Here is a 14,732-nt window from a genome sequence, read left to right as displayed (position 1 = left end):
TCAATTTGTATTTATTTTAGCTAGGTAGTTATTAAATAGTAACTATTCTGCCTAGTTAAAATAAATACAAACTTGGCTGTAAAATAAAAATAAAACCTAAGCTAGATACAATGTAACTATTAGTTATATTGTAGCTAGCTTAGGGTTTATTTTATAGGTAAGTATTTAGTTTTAAATAGGAATTATTTAATTATTAATAGTAGGTTTTCTTTATATTTTAATTATATTTAAGTTAGGGGGTGTTAGGGTTAGGGTTAGACTTAGATTTAGGGGTTAATAAATTTAATATAGTGGCGGCGACCTTGGGGGCGGAAGATTAGGGGTTAATAAATGTAGGTAGGTGGCGGCGATGTTAGGGATAGCAGATTAGGGGTTAATAATATTTAACTAGTGTTTGAGAGGCAGGAGTACGGCGGTTTAGGGATTAATAGGTTTATTCTAGTGGCGGAGATGTCCGGTGCGGAAGATTAGGGGTTAATAATTTAATTTTAGTGTTTGCGATGTGGGAGGTCCTTGGTTTAGGGGTTAATAGGTAGTTTATGGGTGTTAGTGTACATTTTAGCACTTTAGTTATGAGTTTTATATTACGGCTTTGTAGTGTAAAACTCATAACTACTGACTTTAAAATGCGTTACGAATCTTGACAGTATAGGGTGTACTGCTCACTTTTTGGCCTCCCAGGACAAGCTTGTAATACTAGCGCTATGTGAGTCCTATTGAAAAAAGACTATATGCAATTTGCTTAAGTTGATTTGCAGTAAGGCCAAAAAAGTGTGCTGTGCCCCTAAATCTGCAAGACTGGTAATACCAGCGGTAGTAAAAAAGCAGCTTTATGAGGCTTAACGCTGCTTTTTTACTCATAACGCAAGACTCGTAATCTAGCCGACAGTTTGAAAAAAAGACAAAAATCCAATTCTTTACATATTCCATATAACTACTTTTGATTCAATATAAGACAAAATTAAAAAACTTAAGAGATTTCAAATTGTGCCTCAAATCCAGGTACAAGCATATTCCTCCAAACTGATCTCATCTTTATTTTTCACCAGAGAGAAATTGATCTGATATAGAAATTGACATTTTTGGTTTATTAGTTTAATGCATCATTTATGATTCACTGAGTATAATGCAATTTTTTTTTACTTGTATTTTTCTAATATAGTTCTTTATAACATTTTTATTATGCATAGTGGAAACATTTTACAGTCCATTGTAATTATGTATTTTGTCCACTTTTTCTATCATTTAAATCTGAAAATTGTAGTCTTCAGGGGGTCGATCCGATAAAAATCGTCGCCCGCAAAAGCCGGCAACGCCAATATTTACGCTGGTTTGGTATCACATATACGGCGTAACCTAGAAATTACGCCCGTATATTTCTGCCGTCGCCCGTAGTTTTTTGGGCCATAGGCAGGTATACCAAACCAGCGCAGTTTGGTATCCAATATGCAGCGTAAGGACTTACGTGGCGAAAATGGAGAAATCTTACTCCATTTTCACCTTGCCACAAAAAGCAGCCGTAAGAAGCCTTACGCTGACTATTTGAGCCCCGTAACTCCCTAAACTAACTAGAAAAGAAACCTAACACCTAACGCATGCGCAATGTCAATGTCAGCCAATCAGATTTTTCTAACTTAATTCTGATTGGCTGATAGAATCCTATCAGCCAATCGGAATTCGGCGGACGCCATCTTGGATGACGTCATTTAAAGGTACCTCATTCGTCGTTCAGTCGTCGGCCGGGATGGATGCTCCGCAGTGGCGGAGCGAAGAAAGAAAATTGAAGATGCCGCTTCATGGAAGATGCTGCCGGAAGGAAGAAGACTTTGCTGCCGCTTGGAGGAAGACGTCGCCGGAGGAAGAATTCTTCTTTGCCGCTTGGAGGAAGACGTCGCCGGAGGAAGAATTCTTCTTTGCCGCTTGGAGCAAGACATCGCCCAATTCGGATGAGGAGTTCAGCCCGGTGTGGTGAAGACAAGGTAGGGAGATCTTCAGGGGGGTAGTGTTAGGCTTTTTTAAGGGGGGTTTGGGTGGGTTTAGAATAGGGGTATGTGGGTGGTGGGTTGTAATGGGGGGGGGGGGTATTGTATATGTTTTTAAATGCAAAAGAGCTGAATTCTTTGGGGCATGCCCCACAAAAGGCCCTTTTAAGGGCTGGTAAGGTAAAGAGCTTTGAACTTTTTTTAATTTAGAATAGGGCAGGGAATTTTTTTTATTTTGGGGGGCTTTATTATTTTATTAGGGGGCTTAGAATAGGTGTAATTAGCTTAAAAATCTTGTAATCTTTTTTTTATTTTTTGTAATTTAGTGTTTGTTTTTTTTTGTAATTTAGTTTAGTTTATTTAATTGTATTTTTAGATAGATATTTGTAGTTTATTTAATTTATTGATAGTGTAGGTGTATTTGTAACTTAGGTTAGGATTTATTTTACAGGTAATTGGGTAATTATTTTAACTAGGTAGATATTAAATAGGTAATAACTATTTAATAGCTATTAGACCTAGTTAAAATAATTAACAATTTACCTGTAAAATAAATATAAACCCTAACATAGCTATAATGTAATTATTAATTATATTGTAGCTATCTTAGGGTTTATTTTATAGGTAAGTATTTAGATTTAAATAGGAATATTTTAATTAATAATATTAATATTAGATTTATTTTAATAAGAGTTTAGTTAGGATGTTAGAGTTAGATAGGGTTATTATACTTAATATATATATAATATAATAACGATATTAACTATATGAACCCTAATATAATTAGGGTTAATATAGTTAATATATATAATATAATAACTATATTAACTATATTAACCCTAATATAATTAGGGTTAATATAGTTAATATAGCTGGCGGCGGTGTAGGGGGATTAGATTAGGGGTTAATACATTTATTATAGGTGGCCGCGTGTAGGGGGATGTAGATTGTAGGCAAAAGAGCAGTTTACTTTGTGACAAAGCCCCGCCAAAAGCCCTTTTAAGGGCTGGCAAAAGAGCTGTTACTTTGGGGCATGCCCCGCAAAAAGCCCTTTTAAGGGCTGGCAAAAGAGCTGTTACTTTGGGGCAATGCCACGCAAAAAGCCCTTTTCAGGGCTATTTGTAGGGTTAGACTTAGGTTTAGTGGTAGGGATATTTTAGTATTTTAGGGGTTGAATAATTTAATATAGATGGCGGCGGGGTAGGGGGATTAGATTAGGGGTTAATAATTTTAAAATAGATAGCGGCGGGGTAGGGGCTCACTTTAGGGGGTAGGTAAGGTAGATGGCGGCGGTGTTAGGGGCTCACTTTAGGGGGTTATAGATTTAATATAGCTGGCGCCGGTTTAGGGGTTAATAACTTTATTAGGTAGCGGCGGTTAAGGGGTTAATACATATTTTATTGTTAGGCTAGTGAGGGGGGATAGCGGATAGAGGGTTAGACGTGTCGGGCTATGTTAGGGAGGCGTGTTAGACTTGTCGGGCTATGTTAGGGAGGCGTGTTAGACAGTGCGGGTGTTTTAGACTTTAGTCAGGTTTTGTAGGCGCCGGCATTTTCTAACGTGCCGCAAGTCACTGGCGACGCCAGAAATTTGTATTTGCGCAGATTTCTGGACATCGCTGGTTTGTCAGACTTACGGCACGTTAGCATCTGACGGCGCCATATATGGGATAGCTCGAGTTGCGAGCTGAAACTGCGGGCGACGCGGGTTCCCTCGCTTGCGCCGCAAACTGCGATCTATATCGGATCACGCCCCAGCTGTCCTCAAGTAGGCTGGAAAACATTGTGTCATTTGGAACCCTGACCATCTATATGCTGCACAGTGATAGATTCATATGTGCAGCCACTCATTTATATCGGTCCCTAATTAACCACAGAGGCAAAACAATGTAAACATTAATAACAAACTGAAAGTTTTAAATGTTCATTAAACTGTTTCTGTGCTGGTTCTCAGCAATGCTGTGATTCTTCTCTGATGCATAGATAAAAAGAAAAATACTTCACTATCCCCAACTTATCTTAAAGGGACATAAAACACAATCAGTTTTCTTTCATTATTCAGATAGAGCATTACATTTTAAACAACTTTCTAATTGACTTCTGTTATCAATTGTCTTTGTTGTCTTGGTATCTTTTGCTTAAAAGCAGGGATGCAAGCTTAGTAGTGTGCATGTGTCTGGAGCACTGTATGGCAGCATTTTTGCAAGAATGTTACAAATTTGCAAGAAAACCATCAGTACTATTTTCTGCTATATAGTGCTCTAGACACCTACCTATGTATCTCTTCAGCAAAGAATACCTTGGGAATTAAGCAAATTTGATAATAGAAGTAAATTGGAATTTTGTTTTTACTTTATATTCTCTGTCTGAATCACAAAATAAATATTTTGTTTCATATCCCTTTAATTAGTTTTACCAAAAACATCCCTTGTCATTTGTTTAGTGTATACCTTTAAACTGTTATGAACATTACATTGAATCAGAACATTCCAACTCACTTTTTGTGAGTGTTTTGTGTGTAGATATATAATATGCTCCGTACCTTAAAGGTAGGCTTACCAGAAGTCCCACTTTTACTGGGATTGTCCCGGTTTGGAGGCGCTGTCCCAGTGTCCCACCCAGTTGTTCATTCTGTCCCAGTAGGGTTGCCACCTCCAGGTTTCAAATCATGTGTCCGGGTTTCAGACCACCTGAAACACAGACACATTATTCAAAATGACTGGACTGTGACTTTCCAGCATAGTTGGATGCTGGTACTTTGTTACATACAGCCCTGCTTAGCTTAACGTTCGTGTCCTTCAAAGTTTACATTTAGTAATACAGGCTGAGTGAGCAGCATAGTGTTTTTTAATTTTGTAGTACTACTTGGTTTATTTTTGTAAGAATGCAACACCCCCCGACCCCTGGTGACATCACCGGTAATACACCTTTAGGGGAATCATATGGGTATGACTAGGAAGTACAGACAGGCAGAATTTTTGGCCTGGATCTTGCTTTACTTCATGCAGGATAGCAATTTGGCTATAATCTTCCTGCATTATGGTATAGAGTAGCCTCTTAAACGGCTTTAACAGGTACGTGTTTCTTTTTTACTTTCATTCAATGTTGTATTTATGCCTTATCAGTATTTGGCTCTGTTCCTTAATTAGACACATAAAACACATATTACACTGCAGATATTAAATTGTGTGATGTATACGCTTTTCACTATTTTATGAAATTGATAATTATGTTTGATGTTTGGCATTATTTAGAATCTGAGATTTAGATGAATGATTTATTTGCTCATGTGTATGGGTTGCCATGACAACGTAATGGTGCCTTTTCACTAGGGGGTGGTGTTATGGTCAATTTAAACTGTGTGATTCACTTGTTGTTAGACTGAGGAAGGGTAGAGTATCCACAAAACATTACACACATAAAAGCTACTACTTTAAAAGGACCGGTAATCGCCATGGCCCCTTGACCACGCCCCTGACCACACCCCCACTGGCACCGCACCAGCTGGTCCCAGTTTCACCTCTAAAAATTATGGTAAGACTACTTAAAGGGCCATAATACCCAAATGTTTAAACACTTGAAAGTGATGCAGTATAGCTGTAAAAAGCTGACTAGAAAATGTCACCTGAATATCTCTATGTAAAAAAGAAAGGCATTTTACCTCAAAAGTTTCTCAGTAGCCACATCCCATTGTAAATGACTTTTAAGCAACAAATCAGTATGTATGTCCTGGGACAGCGGAAGGAGCGAGCTTACGTGCACTCTCATCTTATTTCCCTATTCAGTGTAAGGAAGTTTACAATTAAATCTCATGAGAGTTAAGTGAAATCTCATGAGATCACAGTAAAAGAGTTCATGACCTCAGCACTGCTGATGCTGATTGGCTGCTGTTCATTTCTTCATTTTTTTTATTTTTTTTTACCTGCAGCTGCAGCTGAGTATAACTTTTTACACAGAACTTACTCTGCTGAGCTGAGGAAATTGTGAGGTAAAATATCTTCCTTTTTTACATAGAGATGCTCAGGTGATATTTTCCTGTCGGCTTTTTACAGTTATACTGCATCAGTTTCAAGTGATTTAGCATATGAGTATTATGTCCCTTTAAGGGTAGATTTATCAAGTTGCCTTTTCAGCATTTCTGGCTATGTGGAGCAGGTTCACATAAGCAAGCCTGCTCCACATATTTAAGAAACAAAAACTGTTTTTTTTCCCTGTAGAAGGGGCTAGATCATTCACTCCAACACTCGTTCGGGGTGATTGACATCCCCTGCTCTAACGCAGTTGGTTGCGCTGGAGCAGGGGGCGGCATTGCACAATAATCTTCTTGTGCAATGATACATTTCACCCTGCAATGAAACATTGCAAATGGTGATTGCAGGCAGACAGGTTAACTACTTTCGAACCTGACCTCCTGCAGGGTTGGTAAATTTACCCCTTAATCTCATTATGCAAAAGTTGTGGTTGATACTGATATACAATTGGCTAATGCACACATTTTAGTATAGTGTACCCTTAAAATATTTTATGTGTATCAGTTGTGTTTGTGTTTGTTAGTGCAAGTACACTTAAAGGGACATTAAACCCATTTTTTTTCTTTCATGATTCAGATAGCGAATACAATTTTAAACAACTTTCTAATTTACTCCTATTATCTAATTTGCTTCATTTTCTGGATATTCTGTGCTGAAAAGCATATCTAGATAGGCTCAGTAGCTTCTGATTGGTGGCTGCACATATTTGCCTCATGTGATTGGCTCACCCATGTGCATTGCTATTTATTTAACAAAAGATATCAAAAGAACGAAGCAAATTTGATAATAGAAGTAAACTGGAATGTTATTTAAAATTGTATTCTCTGTCTGAATCATGAAATATTGTTTGGGGGTTTAATGTCCCTTTAATCACATTAAAACCTTGAATGCTAAACCATTTCACACCACTGTACTAGAACTGTTTTAGCTGTTTGACACTCACTGCATTTGCACAAATATTTAAAGTTTTTAATTATGTGAATTACCCACACTATTTATACCTTATTTTTTCACATAGCAATCCAAGCATTTTTAGAAAATAACTTTTGTTTGCAGAAATACCATACAATGTGGAAATCAGCACCAAATGAAAGGCAAAAAAAGGGAGTAATTTTTTCATGAATATTTCTAATACACATTTTATGTTACAACGCTAGCTACCTTATCCCAATTTCTTACCAGGGCATAAGAGCCAAACCACATTTACCCCCAATTCCTGCCTACACTATCCCAAAAAGTAAAAGTACAGTCTACTCCAGGATTTTTATTGCTTCAAAATATAGATAATCCCTTTATTCCCCATTCTCCAGTTTTGCATAACCAACAGTTATATTAATACACTTTTTACCTGTGTAATTACTTTGTATCTAAGCCTCTGCAGACTGTCCCCTTATTTCAGTTCTTTAGACAGACTTGATTTTTAGCCAATCAGTGCCCTCTCATAAGTAACTCCACGGCTGTGAGCACAATGTTATCTATATGGCACACATGAACTTATGCCCTCTAGCTGTGAAAAAACTGTCAAATGTATTCAGATAAGAGAAGCGGCTTTCAAGGGCTTAGAAATTAGCACATGAGCCTACCTAAGTTTAGCTTTCAACTAAGAATGCCAAGAGAACAAAGCAAATTTGATGATAAAAGTAAATTCCCTATCTGAATTTTGAAAGGTTCTTTTTGACTACACTGTCCCTTTAACATTCCCTGCATTCCTTTCCATTCCTTTTTGAACTATACCTAAATTATTGTTGCATTAAAACCCAAGAAAGCAAATCTATAATATATATATATATTTCCCAAGCTTAAAGAAGCGCTGAATGCAGTCACAAGAGCACAAAGACAGATTTTATTTAAATGTATTTTTAAGTCAGAAAATGTTGACAGTGCATAAAAAGGAAAAAACAGTTAAAAAAACTAAACAAAAAACAAAAGATTGAAAAAATACACAAACCGTGTGTATGTCACATAAACATCCCCAGAAATGGTGCTCATATTACACTAGTCTTTGTTTCCTTGCTGGGTTGCAGATATTGGCCCTAAGGAAACAAGTAATCATCTTTGGAATAAACTGTGTGCCCACTACATAAAAAATTGTCATACTATTTTTCATGACTAGAGTAACCCACAGACCCCAGAAATTGCATTCCCCAGTTTAAGTGTCTGGCACCTCCCATATGATGTGTTGCTCCGTTTCGCTACCTAGTCATATTCAGGATCATTGGATACCTGCTTTATTTTAGCACCTAACATATGTGGTAAGGGTTATGGGCATATTTACTATTACTGGCTATGTGGGTTAGTTATTGTTCATTTATTGATTAGTGATTTCCAACAGGTACTGGCTCACCTAAAGTCTGCCCCTTGCTGTGTGCTATACCATAAAAAATGGCCAGTGTCAAATTCAGAGACACAGAGAACAAATTCTTCACTTTCAAACAAGCTAGGTGGCAGTGAAATTGCTGATCAAACTAAAACAATTTGGTTACATCTGAAGATACATGCATCTTCATTAACCCCTTAAAACCTGCTAGGATAAATAATTCTCTCTGCATGACAAAACTCTTTTTTTATGTGCATTTATCTCATTGCCTCTGTTGCAACTAGTCAGTGGTAGTAATTTCCTACACTGATCAAATAATCACTGTGTAGTGTGTTGCACTTCAGCCTTTCTGGAGGCAATGGAAAAACCATATTTTTCCAAAGAAAACTACACATAAAACAGGCTAAATAAGTCCTGAAAGTATATTGCAAAGTTTTTTACTAAACGTGAGTAATACATTTTCCTTTTATTGTTCCTTTAAATTATAAAGAACCCCTTTATTATAAAAAAATAATAATTTAAAGATTAAAAATAATAGAGATAAGATTGCATAGTTGTATAAATCATACTGGACTTTGGTTTTATAATATGTAACATACATTAATAATATACACTTTCAATTGTAGAAAAAAACTTACCAATGCATCAAGTGCCAGATGGTTTTCTACAATGAATGGGACATACAGGTTCATGTTGCAAACCACATGATTGGTAAGTAAATGTTTATTTGTGATTCTTAAGAAGTATTCTGATGGTTTATATGTAAAATGTTTGATTGCCAGAAAAAAAGAGGAAACCTGATGCTTCTTAGGGTTCCATCTGTTTGTTTATCTGAATTAGCTTTGTACTATAAAGACGATATGCTAAACTTAGTGTATGTAAATAAGGGTTTGCAAGTTGTTTTCCTGTAAACTTTAATAACCTTTTATAGGGATTGAAAGGTGGGTTCTACATAAAATGTTTATTTTTTTATATGGATTAAATTGTTCTAATACCAGAATCTGGTGTTTTTAGTGATATGTTCACATCAAGAGTTTAGCTTGTTACCGGCTTGACGGTTTGTCTGTGATGAGTGGCAAATTTATAAAAAGCCAAAATAAGATATCCATTTCCTTTTGTTACATCATGATAGACACATCCACTAATATGACAATGTCAGGCACTCATTCCAGTAACATTTAGGCAGCTTCATTTTGTACATGTGCTGATCAAATGCACAGCCACCCCAAGAGCTTACTCACCCATCTGGCATCTGATTTGCTGAATGCAAAATGTAAATGGGGCAAATGGGTAATACTGTGTGTTTAACATTTAAAGATCTTATCCAGACACATATATAAAGTATAATGTACTTTTGTGTTGGTATAATGTAGGTTTAGTACGGAGAGGGCCTTTTGTTCGTCCTTCACAATTTCTTCCTATTCCAGTTCTACTCTGGTGATGAGCTACTTTACTTTTCTCTTCAGTATCTGTGGATGACCAGGGATGCTTAGAGCTAGTATGTGCCTTGTTCATGAAATTGACTTTCATAATGAGGACCGTCAGCACAAATCACAATAAATCATTAAAAAAATGTTAGATTTGGTAATGAATAAAATAAATAATAATAATAATGATAAACAAAGTACAGGTATTGATGACAGTGTAGAAAATATAGAGATTGAACAGAGTCAAATAGAATGTTAGCCTAATGTTTTATTTTTTTGTATTAGAGATATTTTTTAGTGATTTTCTAGATAAAAAGTAGCAGTCATACTTTTCACTCATGAATATGACCTTTAGTGCCATGCAGGATAGCACTCGGGGTGTGCACAGGGGGCTGAGTTTTTGTTCAGTGCTCATTGCTCTGCTCTGATAGTGGAGGTGACAGTTTGTTAATGAGCTTCTCTGTTAACCAATAGAGGGAAATCTGCTATTTTAAATGATGGTGAGTATTGAAAGAACTGTAGCACTAGGCACCAGAGAGCAGATGATGGGGTAAGTAAGACTCAGGTGGAGCCCATATAAACACGTATGCACCACCTAGAGGAACACAATTTCTTCTTAAACGGGAAGAGTCCACAGCTGCATTCATTACTTTTGGGAATTCAGAACCTGGCCACCAGGAGGAGGCAAAGACACCCCAGCCAAGGGCTTCAAATACCTCCCACGTTTCCCTCATTCCCCAGTCATTCTTTGCCTTTTGTCACAGGAGGTTGGCAGAGAAGTGTCAGATTTCGAGATGGTCTCTTATGGAGGGTAGTACTCTTTGAGATAGGACTGGAGTTTTAAGTAATCCTGACAGCCTCGCAGTAAGAGCATGGATGAAGGTTAGAGTCCGGAGATGCAGGGAGAGTCTTTCTGCGAAACCATCCCGACTCATATTATTAGCTCCTTGGCAATCAGCGTTGACTAGTTTTGCTGCCTGCCTTTATTCACTCAAGTCCATGTCAGAAGCTGGGCTACTATCTGTCACACTTGAAGGGCTGTGTTCCTGTTCCACAGCGCAGATTCCGGTAAGATTGTTTATTTTTATTTCATTATGTGAATGTAATGGTAACGAGAGAAGGTAGGGTCCCAGTGGGACTCCTTTTATCTTAAAATAGGATTCATGGGTTAATTGAACAGGGGGGGGGACTTTAATCATGTTTGTTATGTGGTTCTATCTGCTAATGTGTAGTAATACATTGGCTCATGGCTTTTCAAAACATAACGGCCTTATCATCAGTTGGCGCAATCTCTTTAGATTTGCTCGCTCTTTTGTGACTGGCACAGTGCACCTCGTGACCGGGTGCGGTTGCGTTGTTTTCCACTTCCGTATGCTGACTGTGTGGTGACAGAGAGTGTCTGCTTATTGGTTGTCTGGTTCACAGGAGGTGGTGAGTGCCCCAGCCATTGGGTGTGTTAAAACGGTGCCAGTTAGTGTCATTTTTGTAATCCCAAGATTATGGAGTATTCTGATTTTTTACACACGGATGTCTCTGATGCAGACAATGCATCTTGTGATGAACATAAAATGACCCGGGTTATCCATGCCCATCAGTTATGTTCTGATTGCCGTTCTAGAGTACTTTCTTCTTCCGACTCAGGGACCTTAGAGTGTGTTGAGCCATCTGCCCCAGAGGATTCTATGTCCGGTGAGACGCGTGCCCCAGAACCTTCCTTTACTATGCAAGCAGGTATCCCTATGGCCTTCACTCCTTCTCCAGAAGGTGGCTTGTTTCCTCCAGAGGTTACTGCATGGTTCTGCATGGCCATATCTATGGCGCTGGCTTACTTATATCTCCCAAGTTAAATATTTTTAAGATACTGTTCATGTTCTGTCATCCAGGGCCCGTCGGGCGTGGGATCGCCTGATTCAGTTTGGCCTTCTGGGAAAAGTGTTGGCCTCTGAGGCTTCAGGGGCCCCAACCTTGGACCAGGATCATTTCTCGATCTGGCGAGGGATAATTTTGCCTTCTGTTATAGGCTGGCACGTCTTTGTGTTCAACTAAGGCATGTTTTGGCGGTGCTTGAGGATTCCAGTCTTAGTGGGCCGAGCAATCTGAGGCCTTAGATGCCGGATAGCAAGCTGGGTTAGACGTTTGGGGATGAAGCTAATCTCCTTGACGTCTCCGTTTTTCTTTCTTGGTGTATTGGTTCCAGTTCTGAGCTTGGGTGAATGGGGCCTCTGATCGGCTGGTCCTGTTGGCATACCCATTTACCGTGGGCGTATCACCCCCGGGTACTGCCTTACTTTTTTTTTGATCCAGAAGGATGTATTTGATTTGTTTTTCATAAGCTCACGTCTGATATAATTTCTGTTTTGGGAATGTTCTTTCTCTGGAACTGATACTTCCGATTTTGTGGTCGCATGGGTGCTTCCTCGGAAGTTGCACACTTTTGGTTTGGAACAAAGTTATGTTATAATTCATATTATCAAACCTCGGGTCGAATTTTCTTGGCCCTTGGACAGTCTTGGGGTGTCCTTGTACCAGGCAGGTACTGGTTGGGTGCTGTCTACTGTTCCTTGGGTTCATGTCACCCTTGTGGTGCTGATTATTGTGTAGGATTCTGAATGTCACTTGGCCTCTTGATATGGACTCCGGGCTCGGATCCTACTATGACGTATGGGGCCTAGCGCGTAGATCCAATGCTTCTTGAAGGAAGGTTGGGTTCTGATATCAGTTGGCCTTTCTATGGGCCCCTATGGCCACTCCACCCTGAATGTACCCTATCTCGTCTGATCTCGGAAGCTAAGCAGGGTTGGGCCTGGTTAGTACTTGGAACCAGGTACTACAATTTGTTTGAGTTACGTGACTGACTTTTTCAAGACTCATCGGGGTTCCTAAGGGTCCCTGGGGACTCAGAACCATAGTTTTACACTCCTGTAGAGTTTAGAGATGTGAATGACCTCCGGAGGTCTGGTATTTAGGGTGATGGACAATTTACGTCTTCACTTGTGGTATCTTCCGGATGTCGACTCTTGCAGCCTAGTCGCATTCCTTTTGCGGTGGCAGAATTTTCTTTCCTTCTCGTTTTGGGTTGAATCATCTGTTATGGAAGTGCGGAGCATGTCCTTCCTTCTTCTCTCAACGTTTCGTTTGCTCCAGCACGTGGAGTGCAGGGATCACCCTGCCTTTTCTGCCAGGAGCTGTGAGGCTCTCATTGTTATTCCTATTGCAGGGACTTTGGGAGACCAATCCGGTATGGATTTCTGGAGACTGTCGTCTTCTCAATCTAAAAATTGCCCCTTGTCGTACCATGGTCTTTAGACTCTGGATGCTATCCTTCGACCTTATGCAGATCTAGCCTTTTGGGCTTGAGGGTAGGAGGTCTGTGGTCAGTCACAAATTTTCGCCTTTCTGGGGTCTGGGAAATGACCTTCCTTTTCACCAGCGTGTGGATCAGGTCATTCACCCGGTCTACTGAGGATCCAAGGGTACTGGTTGCCCATTTCTTCAACTGATCAGGAGTTTTTTCAAACTCTTGGGTTTGGGGCTGTTGCTATGTATTCTACGTCTACAGACTTTAGATGGTAGAGGGCTCTGTCTTGGGTGCGCTCCTACCATGGGAGGCAGCTGATAGATCCTCAGGAAGTTAGATCTTTCGATCGGTTCTGTCCACGAGGACTCTGGCTTAGGACCACGTCTCTTGCCTGGAACGGGCATGGAGGGTTCTGCTTAACATTTGGGTTTGGTTCCCCCATGTGTACCTTTGAGGACGGGGTTTCTGACTTTCATGGGAGACTACGGTCTGCCTGAGGCTTCAGGTTGAGGTCTCTCAGATGAGTCCCTACTTGTCTTCGGAAACATATGTGCTTCCTTGTAAACTCCAGTTGTTGTTTCACCTGGGCTGGCATAATTGGCATAATTGGCCGAAAGGTCTTGCCTTTATTCTTAGGGTGGTTACCGTTGCTTGATCCCTTTTCTTCTCACCTAAGGTGGGGGATGGGTTCTTGCGTATTCTCCATGATTTGGAGGTACCTCAGTATCTGTGAAGGCCCGTGGGTCCTTGTTTTCTCACTTCATAGGATTTTCTTCCCTTCCTGGTGTGCTCAGAATCACGGAACTGGATTCTGGTATTAGGATGCTGGGGGTCAGAGTACTTCTTCCTGGGGGGAATGTTCCTTCTTTGGGAAGGCTGCTGTGTAGGGGTTTTCGGACGAGCACAAAGTTACCTGTCATGGCTCATGGAACATGCCAGTGTTAGTAGCCGTCAGAGTTCTACTCTGGGGTTTTGATACCTTGTAGATCCATATTTTTTCTTCTGACGGTCTGGGACTCTTGTCTTAGGTCTTTAACTAGCCTTTGGGCTGGGACCATTATACTGGAAGGAAGGTCGGGGATTGGTCTGCTCTGTGCACTGTTGAACGTTTACTATTTTTGAGTTTGTCCTCCTTTTCGGTGAGGGGACTACTGGTGGCGTCTAGCTTTTGGTATTGTTTTCCCAAAAGTAATGAATGCAGCTGTGGACTCTTCCCGTTCAAGAAGAAAAGAAAATTATCAGGTAAGCATAATTTATGTTTTCCTTTTGTTTGTAGGAGAAGTTGTTTCCTTGATTGATGGGTCGTTTATACCACTAGGATGTAGATGGTGGTTATCATAAAGAATTTTACTAACCTCTACCACTGGACACAATGATTTTTCTTTTAAAATAGTGGTGTGAGAGGATTTTACAGAGCACCCAACTATCCCCCTTGTTTTATCTTGTAGAGCAGTGACCCTAGTTTTCATTTTTCCCTGATTGTATTATTTGTTGTGTCCTCATCACATTGTATGGTCAAAGCAACTGATAAAGGGAACGTATGACAATTTATATTTTGGGTTTGGGAAGACCCATTATGCCCTAAGAGCACAACATGCTTTTCTAGCTAATGCTAATCATTTATGCATCTTGTATGTAATACTTTAAATGGAGCAAAATATTATTTACATTTATGTTA

General features: G+C 39.4%; 1 protein-coding gene across 3 annotated transcripts in view; it reads left to right on the top strand.

The window, feature by feature from the left end:
• Positions 1–14,732, top strand: part of ZNF521 (zinc finger protein 521) — a 577,602-nt gene that overhangs the window by 281,720 nt on the left and 281,150 nt on the right. For all 3 annotated transcript variants that reach the window (XM_053714990.1, XM_053714988.1, XM_053714989.1), the window contains one exon: positions 8,956–9,040. In XM_053714990.1, coding sequence (XP_053570965.1) covers positions 8,956–9,040 — 85 coding nt within the window. The remainder of the gene's footprint in view (positions 1–8,955; positions 9,041–14,732) is intronic.

Source organism: Bombina bombina, chromosome 5 (genome assembly GCF_027579735.1).
Source record: "Bombina bombina isolate aBomBom1 chromosome 5, aBomBom1.pri, whole genome shotgun sequence".
NCBI classification, from domain to species: Eukaryota; Metazoa; Chordata; class Amphibia; order Anura; family Bombinatoridae; genus Bombina; species Bombina bombina.
The sequence above is the reverse complement of the archived record's forward strand: the minus strand, read 5'-3'. Positions and strand labels throughout refer to the sequence as shown.